At 41.3% G+C, this 15,287-nt stretch overlaps 1 protein-coding gene across 1 annotated transcript in view; it reads right to left on the bottom strand.

Annotated features, from left to right (window-relative positions):
* The window catches only part of LOC115155594 (integrin beta-5), a 96,169-nt gene that overhangs the window by 79,585 nt on the left and 1,297 nt on the right, over positions 1-15,287 (bottom strand). Inside the window, exons 3-9 of the mRNA XM_029702336.1 lie at positions 14,713-14,920; positions 14,170-14,419; positions 13,140-13,308; positions 11,457-11,618; positions 7,047-7,142; positions 6,816-6,905; positions 1,141-1,275 (exon numbers count right to left, since the gene is read on the bottom strand). Of these exons, the coding sequence (XP_029558196.1) occupies positions 1,141-1,275; positions 6,816-6,905; positions 7,047-7,142; positions 11,457-11,618; positions 13,140-13,308; positions 14,170-14,419; positions 14,713-14,920 (1,110 nt within the window). The remainder of the gene's footprint in view (positions 1-1,140; positions 1,276-6,815; positions 6,906-7,046; positions 7,143-11,456; positions 11,619-13,139; positions 13,309-14,169; positions 14,420-14,712; positions 14,921-15,287) is intronic.

The raw sequence follows: 15,287 nt of genomic DNA, 5'->3' as shown, positions 1-15,287 counted from the left end.
TCAAGGAAAAGGGTGGCTACTTTGAAGAATATAAAATATATTTGGATTTGTTTAACCCTTTTTTGGTTACTACATGATTCCATATGTGTTATTTCCTAGTTTTGATGTCTTCACTACTATTCTACAATGTAGAAAATAGTAAAAATAAAGAAAAACCCTTGAATGAGTAGGTGTCCAAACTTTTGACTGGTAATGTATACTGAACAAAAATATAAAACAATTTCAAATATGTTACTACAATTCATAGAAGGAAATCAGTCAATTGAAATGGATTTCACATGACTGTGCAGGGGCGCAGCCATGGGTGGACCTGGGAAGACATAAGCTCACCCACTTGGGAGCCAGGTCCATGCACTGGGGAGCCAGGCCCAGCCAATCAGAATTAGTTTTTCCCCACAAAAGGGCATTATTACAGACATAAATACTCCTCAGCACCCACCCTCCTCAGACAATCCCGCAGGTGAAGAAGATGGATGTGGAGGTCCAAGACTGTATGTTTAGCATTGGTATTGCTATCATTTTATTATACGGATTTAAATTGAAAATAAGTGATACAAAATTGTATCACATTACATTTTTTGTCATCTTTGAATATGTTTTACACGTGGTCTGCGGTTGTGAGGCCGGTTGGATGTACTGCCAAATTATCTTAAACGACGTTGGAGGCGGCTTATGGTCGAGAAATTAACATTCAATTATCTGGCAACAACTCTGTTGGATATTCCTGTAGTCAGCATGGCAATTTCATGCTCCCTTAAAATTTGAGACATTTGTGGCATTGTGTTGTGACAAAACTGCACATTTTAAAGTAGCCTTTTATTGTCCCCAGCACAAGGTGCACCTGTGTAATGATCATGCTGTTTAATCAGCTTCTTGATATACCACACCTGTCAGGTGGATGGATTATTTTGGCAAAGAAGAAATGCTCACAACAGGGATGTAAACAAATTTGTGCACAACATTTTAGAGAAATACGTTCTTTGTGCGTATGGAACATTTCTGGGATATTTTATTTCAGCTCATGAAAAATGGGACCAACACTTCACACTTCACATTTTTAAGATACAGCCAATTTTGACTTTCCAGCTTGGCCACATAGCGAAAATCCATGGAATGCCGGGAGGCCTATGTAAGACTCACCGTGTCTCCAATCTTGAGGTCGGCACACTTCCTGAGGCCTGGGAGAGGCTGTCCGTCCTGACAGGTGGCAGTGAAGGACAGACTGAGGTCTTCAGGTTGATCCCACACGGTCAGCTCCACCTTGGACCGGATGTTCTGAAGGGAGGACACAGACACAGAGAGAGGCTTGAATAAACTCACAAAAGCATATGCCTTGAACACAAAAACACAACCCTTATGAATAAGTATTTTGGACCTTTACATCAAAGTAGTAAATGTTTGATTTATTTGAAAACAAGACAGACGGTCCACTGGTCAACTATCCAAACACAAGTCTGATCAAAGACTAATCAATAGACCACATGAGAGTTAAAGTTTCTCTGTATATTAGAGTTGGCACAGAGGTTCCCCGGTGGTTTCTATACTATTTGAATGTTACATTTAGGGTTGCAAAGGGTCGGAAACTTTCCGGTAAATTTCTGGAATTTCAGGAAATTTTCCATGGGAAGCTAAGCCCGGGAATTTTGGGAATGTTGCTTAAATTCATCAAAAAAGTTAGCTTATAACAGTGAACCTTTTTTTGTGGGATACACATAAGGCAATTCTAGGTCTTGTGGCATATTTTGGTTAAACTATCCCCAATTCAATGGAATTGCAACCCTCTGCATGCACAGTGCATTCTTCCATCACATGTGCAGTGCACTCTCAAGATCTTGCACACTAATGAGATGCTATTGACGCCACACTACTACACTGTCTGAGCCAAGGACTACATGCTTTCTGGTAAGTTTTGATTACAATACTGGGTGGGGTGAATATATTTTTTAGAACATACATTATTTTTTGTTAACTAGTAAATAGTAGCATCAAGCAAAGTGTGTTTAAATCATTTCTAACTTGTTAAATATTTCTGCTAGTTAGTTTTTGCTACCATGTGGGTTTTAGCTTGCTTGAGCGTGCTAACTGAGTGTTAATTCACCTGTTTCCATACATGTTTCATTTTAAAACATTTATCTTACAAAGGAGTTGTTTAATCTAACTGCTTAACTATTTATCTGTACATGGAACTGTATTTGGGTTTTTTTTACACATTTTTTTCTAATCTTTACAGGGAAATGCCACGGGCACTATCTGATATGTGGAGACGTTTCACTGCAGCTAATGTAGAAGGAAAAGCTGTGTACATTTGCAAATACTGTGCCAAATCATATGTGAAGAATGCAATAAAGATGCAGAATCATATGGCCAAGTGCATAAAGTTCCCTCAGTGCTCACAACAAGCAACCTCTGACAAAAGTCCCTCTACTTCTATTCGAGGTGAAAATTAGGAATCAGACACCTTATTGATATTAACAGCTCATGGTCCTCCTGGAATCAGAAGTTTTTTTTAATCAATGGAGGAACGTAGCCAGAGAAACGCTGATGAATGTCTTGCTCGAGCTGTGTATGCAACTGGTTCACCTCTGATGCTCCCAGGCAATGTGTATTGGAAGAGATTTCTGAATGTTCTTCACCCAGCATAAACCCCTCCAACCAGACATGCTTTATCTACTAATTTGCTGGATGCAGAGTTCAACAGAGTTCAAGTGAAGGTCAAGCAAATCATAGTGAAAGCAGACATCTCTGATGGGTGGTCGAATGTTTGTAGGCAAGGAATAATTAACTACATCATCTCCACCCCTCAACCAGTATTCTACAAGACCACAGACACAAGGGACAACAGACACACCGGTCTCACATTGCAGATGAGCTGAAGGCAGTCATCAATGACCTTGGAACACAGAAGGTATTTGCACTGGTGACAGACAATGCTGCGAACATGAAGGCTGCTTGGTCTAATGTGGAGGAGTCCTACCCTCACATCACACCCATTGGCTGTGCTGCTCATGCATTGAATCTGCTCCTTAAGGACATCATGGCACTGGAAACAATGGATACACTCTACAAGAGAGCCAAGGAAATGGTTAGGTATGTGAAGGGTCATCTAGTTATAGCAGCAATCTACCTCACCAAGCAAAGTGAGAAGAATAAGAGCACCACATTGAAGCTGCCCAGCAACACCCGTTGGGGTGGTGTTGTCATCATGTTTGACAGTCTCCTGGAGGGGAAGGAGTCTCCAAGAAATGGCCATATCACAGCCTGCCGATATGGACAGCCCCATCAAGAGGATCCTCCTGGATGATGTAATTTGGGAGAGAGTGGTAAGCAGTCTGAAACTCCTGAAACCTATGGCAGTAACTATTGCACGGATTGATGGAGAAAATGCTATCCTGTCTGATGTTCAGACTCTGCTTGCGATGTAAGAGAATAAATCTGTATTGCCCTGCCCACTTCACTGCTGCTCCAAGCAGAGGAAACTGCAGTTCTGAAATACATCAAAAGCGTGAAGACTTCTGCCTGGAGCCCATACATGACGCAGCGTACATGTTGGTCCCCAATTATGCTGGCAAGAGCATCCTGTCTGGAGCAGAGATCAACAAGGCCTATGGTGTCATCACTACCGTGTCTCGCCACCTTGGCCTGGATGAGGGCAAGGTTCTTGGCAGTCTGGTGAAGTACACTTCCAAGCAAGGGCTTTGGGATGGAGATGCAATATGGCAGTCGTGCCAACATATCTCATCAGCCACCTGGTGGAAGGGACTTTGTGGATCTTTCCCCTGTTGCCTCCATCATCCAAATCCCACCAACATCAGCCGCCTCAGAGCGCAACTCTTCCTTGTTTGGGAACACACACACCAAAGCACGCAATAGGCTGACCAATACAAGGGTTGAAAAATTGGTGGCCATCCAGGCAAATTTGAGGCTTTTTGAGCCTGACAACGAGCCATCCTCAACAAGGTTGGAAAGTGACAGTGAAGATGAGGTCTCAGAGTCTGATGTTCAAGAGGTGGACATTCAGCAGGTCCAAGGAGAAGCATTGGAAGCCTGAGAGGAAGACAACCAAAGCCTTAGTTTCTAGACTATCATTTTATAGATGTATGTTGAAAACGTTTTTGGGAGATAACATGGATCATTCAATATTCCCTTTCTTTTGTTGTTCAGTGAAATCATCCCATGTGAAGAGTCAACTCATTTAATTAAAGTTCAATTCGTAACTAAATCGTTTTTTTTTATTTGTATTGAAAGGATTTAATCATTTGCAATTATGTCTACTTATGATAAGGTAAAAGGTTTATGTTTCTGTTTCCATATGATATGGTAAATATATCCAATGCAAAAAAACATCTACATTTAAATGGTATTAATATTAATTCCCATATATTCCCATTAATTCCCATAGAAAGTTTCCGCCTCTGAATATTCCCCAAAATGTGCAACCCTAGTTACATTCTTCCAGTACCCCTGGCACTGGATCCAATCAAAAACACCACCACTCAGCATTTTATAATGAAACCAGTAAGAGCCTGTAATCCAATCTGTTTCTGTTAGCAGTTGGGATGGAAAAGAGAGAAACATGGAGAATTGGAGAGAGAATAAAATGCCTTGGTTAAGCAAGGTTTATAATGGTTTATTCTGTCTTTTATGATCCTACCCCACAGCGGTTCGGTTGGCATGGATACGGAGTGTGTGTACAATAGCGTGGCTTTTCTGCTACATGCCAGCCGTGTCTGTATTTTACGAGAGTATGTGTTCTCTCCAACGCATCACAGCTACAGAACTGTGACAGGAGGGTTATCAGAGCCACGCCAGGCTGGCAGATACCCATGATTGATTGAACCATGCCTGACTGACAGACAGATACCCATGATTGATTGAACCATGCCTGACTGACAGACAGATACCCATGATTGAGCTCTGACTTGCTTTGGCCTATACTGGGAAAAGAACACAATGAACTGAGAATAACCTTTTCTTCTCTGATAACAAAATGTGTTGAAATAGCTAAATTGCTTATGCATTGAAACCGCACCACCCTCAATAAAGACCGTGCTACGAAGCCAATGTTGTGGTATCTTGACAAGTGAATAGATGTACAGAATATAGGCTTCACTTTGCTCGTTGGTGGTCATGCATATTTGACATTCTCAACACTTTGTTTGCCATAATTACCAGTTCTAGAATCAACTCTTGTGCACTTAACTATGCAAAAACAAGTTGTCCCTCTCAATCACAGAAAGTGGTCCCGTGTGGCTCAGTTGGTAGAGCATGGTGTTTGCAACGCCAGGGTTGTGGGTTCGATTCCCACGGGGGACCAGTACGGAAGAAAAAAAATAAAAAAATGAAAAAATGAAAAAAAATTGTATGAAATGTATGAAAAATGTATGAAATGTATGCATTCACTACTGTAAGTCGCTCTGGATAAGAGCGTCTGCTAAATGACTAAAAATGTAAAACGTAAAACACTTGATTGACAAAAATGACACGGCTTGATTGGAATTGTTTTTAAGGAACACTTGACTAAAACAAGAAAATTATTAGGTTTAAAAAATATTCAAATAACACAGAGAAAGACATTATTTCATCCCTTAAAATGTTGTTTCCTCTCAACTTGTCCAAAAGAGTGAATTATTTACAGTAACTGCCTTCCTGCAGCGCATTAAAGACACAATCTGTCATTTCAACAGCCTGACTGCCACTTTGTTTGGTAAGCTGAGAAATGGGGCTGGGGCAATGTAGCCTAACCACTCAAATCAGACCGGCTTTAAGATCCCTTCTATGGCCAAACAGGAACCACAGTGGCAAAGTAGATATACGGTGACCTAGAGTCAGGTTTTAGTCAACAGACCACAGCACAATAATACAAGACGGGAGGAGGCTGGATGCTTTGAGAATGGATTATGAGAGTGTCTGTTATGACAATCATAAACATTAACGTCAAATTATAATTCAAAATCATTAGAGGCTCGGCTTAACTTTGGTATAATGGAGATTATAGATTTAGCATGACTCATAAATTAGTCTGGTGGGAATTTAAATCTCTGGCCTTATTTTTTCCATAAATGTGGTGTTTCTTGTTCCATATAACCAAGGGAATATGAAATTACAATTCTAAACAAGGACAAGATGCAAATCTCCTAGCATACCAGTCTGTTGCCGTTTTTCCAGCATAGCAGTGACCTCAATTAGAACCATCTCAGCAATGTTGCCAGGACAAATATTTATCAACCTTATGAAAAACTAAACCTGCTGCACAATGAGTTTCTCTTCTGTCCCTCAAATTGACTCCTTGGATTAAAATACACAAGAATGTGGATGCCTTTCAGCACTTCTAGAACCCTTTTCAGCCCCTTCCAGAATCCTTCCTTCAAAGTACTGGAATGCTGGAATCTATTTCCTGTGTGGTGGACTGGGGAGTAACAGGAGGGTCTCAGTCTCGGGATTTGGGCCATAAACCTCCTTCTTGTTCTGTGACCATAAAGTGCTAGACTAGTGCAGAGTTACAGACACAGGGCTGTAGCGTGACAGAAGTAAACCCCCAGAACCCCACAACAAATTGAAAGGCTGGGTGAGGGTATCCAACTCTAATGCTAAAACATGAACATTCAACACTTCCTCTTCTCCTCTAGAGACCAGGGTCATGTTCAGTAGGGCACAAAAGGGAAAAATGACAAGTTCAGGGAATACCTGTCTTTTTCCCTTAGTTTCAAAATGTTTTCACCCAACATCCGTTTCAAAAGAGGACAGCTGAGACGCTCTTTTCTTCTAAAGCTCACACAATCTGTGCTCCAAATGGAAGAGAACCCTCCTTTACTTACATTGTAGGCGTTAACGATGAGTTGTATGATGTTCTTGGAGTCCTGATCCAGAATCTCCACTGTGGTTCCAGGTATGAGTGCTGTAAAATTCTGCATAAACACAAGATAGGAGAAATGTTATTAAATAAACAAATATTTGCAGGAATTCACACAAAAGGCCCCTATACATACCAAACTGTACACACAGCTAATCTCAATACTGAACATACAATTCAATAAAAAAAAATATACCTTGTAAATGACATACAGCCTTTTTGTCACAGCGAAGATAAGATAGATGTTGTTTGCAGCCAGCTTCTCTCCCAGTAGAGCCAGAGAGGGGTAGTCCTACAGAGACATGGATACATAGAAACATGGGAACATCTTATGTTAGAGGCATTTCTTTAAAGTTCTCACTAGTTTAGCTTCCATCTCACCCCGTCAGGAAGTTAGTGAAGAGAAGCGATTGCTCCCCTGATTCCAGTGTAGTGTTTACGTTAGAGTCCCCTGACATTTCCTTTCTCACCAGCAGAAAGGTCAAAGAACACTGAAGTGGTTTAGACCTATGAATTTACAGCTCTGCCCTAGAGTTGTGCATTAAAATGTGAATCCTAACTTCCACTTAAGTCAAATGTTCGCTATAGTCAAGGTATGAATGAGTGAAAATGTTTAAGCATTGAATAACTAATCACTTTCTCACAATCAGATTTGAGATTTTGGGCTTCAGTAAGCCTTTATGATTGTGTACATCCAAATCAATTAACAGTGAGATTTACACTTGAAATGGACTGTGACACATTTGCTTCTGCACCTTCTCCAGTTCAACGGTTTCCCTGAAAAACAGAGCTCTGTTCTAGGAAGTGCGTATTCCTTTCGTCCCACAATCAGATGAGAGAGGAGAAACCTACTTAGCCTGTTGCTGAGGATCCAAGGATGTTGAATTCTTTAGATTTGTGTTGTAGTACTTCCACTGAACTTAATGTGATCAGATGTAACATGACTACAATGCCCAGAGCATCCAATGACACAGAGCATATAACTATAGAAACATTTAGCGATTCCGGGAGAAACCACCAGAATACTTTTATTCACTTAGCCAATTTTTATATTATTGAGTTGGATTGATTGAAATTCACATGATGTTAATTATGTTTTCATTGCATTAGCTCTTTGGACAAATAGCGATAGCTATGTAAACTCAAACTGTTTGCATGAATATATCTTTGTTTAAATCAAACGAAACTAAAAAAATAATAATCTGCTTAGCATGGCTTTTAGAATTTCTTTATGTCCTCGCTCAAGACATTTAATATTTTAGTAATTTAGCAGACGCTCTTATCCACAGCGACTTACAGTAGTGAGTGCATGCATTATCGTACTTGTCCCCTGTGGAAATCGAACCCACAACCCTGGCGTTGCAAGTGCCATGCTCGACCAACTGAGCCACATGGGACCACTGCTGAGCTCTCAGCCTAACTGTTGTCTAAATGAACTTCTATGTGAACTTTCCCTGAGATAATAACAGCTTTTAACTTGCACTTCCTATGGCTGTCAGGAGATAAGCAGCTGCAATAAGACATGAAGTGAGTTCCCAATAAAGTAAGCAGGCGCTCCAGTGGAAGCAGAGACAGGCAGACTCAGCAAACCAGTATACTTCAAAGAATACACTGCATTCTTCCTCTTAGAAACATAGCTCGGCTCTGGTCGTCAAAGAATCAGACCAGCGGTGGAAAATGCGCCTGAGAAGTTATCTTTACCTCAAAGCAAAGCAAACCAAAGTCCATTCTTGAGAGGTGCCGCTTGAGTAGGGAATTTCAATATCTATTGAATAACCCAAGCAATATATCACAATGGCAATGTGGATTATAACCATGTTATAATGATGTCAGTGATGTTACAGCTTGAGAGTAACCATGTTATAATGGTGTCAGTAATGTTAGAGCACTATAGTAACCATGTTATAATGATGTCAGTGATGTTCTAGCACTATAGTTACCATGTTATGGTGTCAGTGATGTTATAGCACTATAGTAAACATGTTATGATGATGTCAGTGATGTTACAGCTCTAGAGTAACCATTTTATAATGATGTCAGTGATGTTACAACTATAGAGTAACCATGTTATGGTGTCAGTGATGCTATAGCTCTATAGTAACCATGTTATAATGACAGTGATGCTATAGCTCTATAGTAACCATGTTATAATGATGTCAGTGATGTTACAGCTCTAGAGTAACCATGTTATAATGATGTCAGTGATGTTCTAGCACTATAGTAACCATGTAATGATGTCAGTGATGTTATAGCTCTAAAGCAGTGGTTCCCAAGCTTTCTTCTGATTAAATTACATTTTCACAGAACAGCTTGTGGCAATTTCGACGAGGCTCTCTTGTTCAGATATCGGTAAGTGGACTGGAGGCAGGGCATTAAAGGGATAATGAATCCAGTTGTTTGTGTCATCCGTTTCGGGAAAGTACCTGCGTAATTGCGAACCCAACTCACTCAGGTGCTTCGCTATATCACATTTGACATTGTCCGTAAGCTTGAGTTCCTTTGCACACAAAAAGTCATACAATGATGGAAAGACCGGTGTGTTGTTCTTGTTAATGCAGACAGAGAATAGCTCCAACTTCTTAATCATAGCCTCAATTTTGTCCTGCATATTGAATATAGTTGCGGAGAGTCCCTGTAATCCTAGATTCAGATCATTCAGGCGAGAAAAAAACATCATCCAGATAGGCCAGTCGTGTGAGAAACTCGTCATCATGCAAGCGGTCAGACAAGTGAAAATTATGGTCAGCAAAGAAAACTTTAAGCTCGTCTCTCAATTCCAAACAACATGTCAATACTTTGCCCCTTGATAACCAGCGCACTTCTGTATGTTGTAAAAGTGTTACATGGTCACTGCCCATATCATTACATAGTGCAGAAACTACACGAGAGTTCAGGGGCCTTGCTTTAACAAAGTTAACCATTTTCACTGTAGTGTCCAAAACATCTTTCAAGCTGTCGGACATTCCTTTGGCAGCAAGAGCCTCTCGGTGGATGCTGCAGTGTACCCAAGTGGCATCGGGAGCAACTGCTTGCACGTGTGTTACCACTTCACTATGTCTCCCTGTCGTGGCTTTTGCACCATCAGTGCAGATACCAACATGAGCAGCAGCTACGTTTGACTCCATACGGACCGTTAGTGGAATTCCCGCGAGAGAGTAACGGTTAATGTGATTGGATGTTAATTATTTGACTAGGCTAATTTGTGATGCTATAGCTCTATAGTAACCATGGTATAATGATGTCAGTGATGTTACAGCTCTATAGTAACCATGTTATAATGATGTCAATGATGTTCTAGCACTATAGTTACCATGTTATAATGATGTCAGTGATCTAGCACTATAGTAACCATGTTATAATGATGTCAGTGATGTTACAGCTCTATAGTAACCATGTTATAATGATGTTATTGATGTTAGAACTATAGAGTAACCATGTTATAATGACGTCAGTGATGTTATAGCTCTATAGTAACCATGTTATGGTGTCAGGGATGTTATAGCTCTATAGTAACCATGTTATAATGACAGTGATGTTTTAGCACTATAGTAACCATGTTATAATGATGTCAGTGATGTTATAGCTCTATGGTAACCATGTTATAATGATGTCAGTGATGATACAGCTCTATAGTAACTATGTTATAATGATGTCAGTGATGTTATAGCTCTATAGTAACCATGTTATGGGTGTCAGTGATGCTATAGCTCTATAGTAACCATGTTATAATGATGTCAGTGATGTTATAGCACTATAGTAACCATGTTATGGTGTCAGTGATGCTATAGCTCTATAGTAACCATGTTATAAAGATGTCAGTGATGTTATAGCACTATAGTAACCATGTTATAATGATGTCAGTGATGTTATAGCACTATAGTAACCATGTTATGGTGTCAGTGATGTTAGAACTATAGAGTAACCATGTTATAATGACGTCAGTGATGTTATAGCTCTATAGTAACTATGTTATAATGATGTCAGTGATGTTATAGCTCTATAGTAACCATGATAATGTTTCAGTGAAATTATAGCTCTATAGTAACCATGTTATAATGACAGTGATGTTATAGCTCTATGGTAACCATGTTATAATGACAGTGATGTTATAGCTCTATAGTAACCATGTTATAATGACAGTGATGTTATAGCTCTATAGTAACCATGTTATAATGACAGTGATGTTATAGCTCTATGGTAACCATGTTATAATGACAGTGATGTTATAGCTCTATAGTAACCATGTTATAATGACAGTGATGTTATAGCTCTATAGTAACCATGTTATAATGACAGTGATGTTATAGCTCTATAGTAACCATGTTATAATGACAGTGATGTTATAGCTCTATGGTAACCATGTTATAATGAGTGATGTTATAGCTCTATAGTAACCATGTTATAATGACAGTGATGTTCTAGCTCTATAGTAACATGTTATAATGACAGTGATGTTATAGCTCTATAGTAACCATGTTATAATGACAGTGATGTTATAGCTCTAGAGTAACCATGTTATAATGACAGTGATGTTATAGCTCTAGAGTAACCATGTTATAATGACAGTGATGTTATAGCTCTATGGTAACCATGACTCTTGTCTTACCATCTTGGTGGAGCCACTGTACTCATTCTTCTCATTCATGTGGCACTCCCCATCATGGGGCTGGACCAGCCCCCCCAGCTTACCGTCCAAGGCCAGGTGAGGCACATCGTCTGTGGCAAACACAAGCAGGTGGAAGGCCTCCTTCCTCCAGCCTATCCTTTCCTGCACAGGGGAAAAGAGATGGTCACATCAATGAAAGTCTTAGAGACAACTAACTGGGGTCTAAAGTAGTCCCCTCCATAGTAGGCTATGTATAAATGCACAGGGGATAAGTCCATGAGATCAAAACAGATGTGAACATGCAGGCTTAATAACAAAAAAGAGGCGTGTTCCTCAACTGATCCTAGATAGTTATTGAGAAATTGTTTATGGAATTTATTTGAGATGTAACTGTTCTATAAAGAGTTTGTAAAAGACCTTGGCACAACAACACAAACTCTCAGCTATACAGAGAGTAACAGTTCCAGACCCTATAAAACAACATCACTTCACTAAGACCAGGAAAGGAAAACCCTATCACTTTCCACCAGCTTGACAACCACTGACCCACAGATAAACAAGGAGAGTAACACAAGTGTTTTATCCAGAACAAGGCCATTGTCAACGGGAAGCAGAGGCCAACAAAAGAGTACAGAAGCAGAGAGCGCATTAGTCTCAACACAGTGATGAGTAATGGCATGACACTAAACAAACCTGACCTTTCACCAGTGTGTAGGCATATAAAGGCACCCATGTGACGCCCAGCTCAGTACATTATGTGCCACAGTATACAATAGAAAGAGATGTGAGTTGGCAGTTGAGTCTTTTTGAATAACATGGTAGCATGCTAGATACATTCCTGTCATATTCAGCTATGCCATACTTCAAATGTGTTTTGGATGGAGTTGTAGTTCAGCATGTGGGACAGCATGTGGGACGGCAAGTGGGACGGCAACTGGGACGGCAAGTGGGACGGCAAGTGGGACAGCATGTGGGACGGCAAGTGGGACAGCATGTGGGACAGCATGTGGGACATGTTACCATGCCCATTTGCTATTTACGTTCCTTGAAGGGAACCCCTTGGTTTTTTTTACAGGGGAACAAAGAGGCACTTATAGCTGAATATTCTTCAATTAGTCAACAATGTAAATGATTCATCATTCACAGTAAGTGAAACAAAGATATCAAAAAAGTTTTCACCAACCACCAAACTGTCCAATCCAAGGTGCCACATCCAATTACATGGTAGAGCTGGGAGGGAAGGGAGTCATTCTCTTCCAGTAAAAACCATTAACTCCTGTTCAGACAACAGCCCAACACTGGGATATGACTGGGCCTGTTTCTCTCCTTATTTAAACAGCTGCACCAGACTACAATTCCTGTTCAACCCCCCGGTCAATAGTGTTTGTGGCTTGTGCTCATTAGGCCAACAGTGAAAAAAAACTAGCCGGGAAAAGGAAGGAACTACCTAGACTTGTGCAATTAGAAATGCTCATTTTAGTTTTCCATTGTGTGTGCTAATGAACACTACCAGGGTCTAAATCCATCATGTTTGCCTGACTAACAGCTCACAGGAAAAAAACTAACAGGACTTAACTTACAGCAGACCTGGTCCTGATTGGTTAGGGTTAGGTCAGGGTCAGGGTTATAGGTTGATATGCCAGTCAGTCACGTCCCTTTAGTCGCACCATGGCCTCAGCTCACCTTACAGACAGCAGCCTGCAGGATGGCATCGAAGCCTCCCTCCGGAGCGTCCCTGTTGCGAGACACCATCTGTTTCTGCACTTCCTCGTTGAAGCGATCCACTTTGTCAGTCAAGGAGAGGAGGTGGCGGAACCCGAAGGAGGGGACACAGCTGGGGAACAGTTTGTATCTGTGGAGAGAGAACGTTTTAAATAAAATGGTTAACTACATAGAGGATGCTATGCATGTAACAGACCTGGCATTGTTTTTCTGCACTTGATTGAGCTTGTCTGTCCCAAATGGAACCAATTAAATGGTCCCAAAAGTGCTAACCCTGCCCATCTGGCACATCCACACAGCCTCTCCTTCAGGCAAACTATCTGAAATACTGTTTCAACCTAGGTCTGTTGGCTACATTGAGGATGTGTACGTAATGTAAAGAAAACAGTTTCCCCAAGAGGAAGACCTCGGGGACATTCTAACACACCCTTCATCCTGGAGGAAACACAGATCCTGAATTTGAGTCATTTGTATAGCTTGTTTTTGCAAGGGGAGAGGGCAGGGCTGTGTTAAGGACGAGAGGCCCAGATGTTATGATCTGTCCTCTGCCCCTTTAATATTTTCCAGCAGTACTGGATCTTTGACTATGACACACACAGTCCACACGCAGGACCCAGGGAATAACCTAGTTGGGAAGTGATGTGTGATGATGTCAGTAAGTTGGTGCAGCGTTATCTCACCTCCGGGGAAAATGTGGTGTGTGTGATGTGTAGGAGGCTGCTTTTCAAACTCTTATGTTTTATTCTGGTCCCTTTCAGCCTGCCATCATCATCCACGACAAGCCTCAGCATCACTAACCCTACAGTATGAGGACAGTGTCCATTTTGTGTCTGTTGGTGACAGTTTCTTAGTAAAATAGAAATCTTCACTTGCATAGCAAAAACCACAAAGTCACAACATGGACCCAAAATCCTCATTTTTGATTCTCAATCATACACCAACACCATGCTACTGTAAATCAATAGTAGTAGTGCCCTTTCTGAGTCCTCACCCATTGCAGGGGTTGTCCTGGTACTTGTGGGCCGTGTAGGAGAAGGGGGACATGTTCTTGTCGACAAAGGATCCAAAGCCCAGTCTGAAGTTGCTGGTGAGTTTCCTCATCTCATCGGCCAGTTTGGTGCCCAGGTTCCTGATGGTGTCCAGGTCGTCCTTCATGGACAGAGACAGGTCCATCAGGTAGTACAGGTCCACTGGGTAGTCCTCCACTTGACGCACCTGCACTTTGAATGACGTCTGGTCACCTTGTGGGAGGGGATATGGATAACGTGTCATTGCTTTAATAGGCTGATAAATCAATCAGCATCCAAATTGTTCTGCTAGGTTGTCTTTTAACGTTTTTTGGGTTTTCAATATGATATTTTGTTCTACATACAGCTCAGGACTCTACAAATCCTTAGGTTCAAACTCTGTTGCCTTGGCAGCACATTGTGGTCTGAGATGGTGGACTAGGCGTACCTTATATTGCATGTAAAGTGTTTTCATGCCATACACGAAACAAACAGACTGGACTACTAGGCTAGGACTGGAGGATTACCTGGGCGGAGACTGAGGGAGATCTTCTGGGGCATGATCTGGATGACATCATACTGGGTAGGCCCGGAGCCTTTGGAGCTGAGGGGTTCGCTCTTCACTACTGTGGTGCTGCTACTGGGACTCTCCATATGATGGGCTTCACAGCCCCTCTTCTGCAGGTTCTGACGCAGGTCACACCGCGACGTCAGGGTCCTCACACTGCCAAACTTCTGCCGGAAGAACAAAACAAATAGCACCTGTCATCCAGTGTAGAGTTAGTACACACGGGTCTGACTCGGCCCTGGCTTCAGTTGAGTATGGCAAGGGAAAATAGAGGAGGGGGGAATCTTTTATCTTCTTCTTTTAGTTCTAGGTCCTCCATAACAGGAGGTATGGAGACACTCCACTGTAAACAGAGACCAACAATGGTTCCAGAACTGCACTGGTACACTGACATGTTTTGGCTCTTTGAAAACAACATGCCATCATCACTCCTGAGTTTATAGAATATTACACAACCATATGAGAGTCCTCACCTCACTCACACTCAGCCAGCTATTGGGTTCAGTATGTCACATTTAGAAATGTAGTGCGAGG

The sequence above is a fragment of the Salmo trutta genome, chromosome 20 (genome assembly GCF_901001165.1).
Source record: "Salmo trutta chromosome 20, fSalTru1.1, whole genome shotgun sequence".
Classification (NCBI taxonomy): Eukaryota; Metazoa; Chordata; class Actinopteri; order Salmoniformes; family Salmonidae; genus Salmo; species Salmo trutta.
Note: the sequence above shows the minus strand (reverse complement) of the source record. Positions and strands in the feature narration are given on the sequence as shown.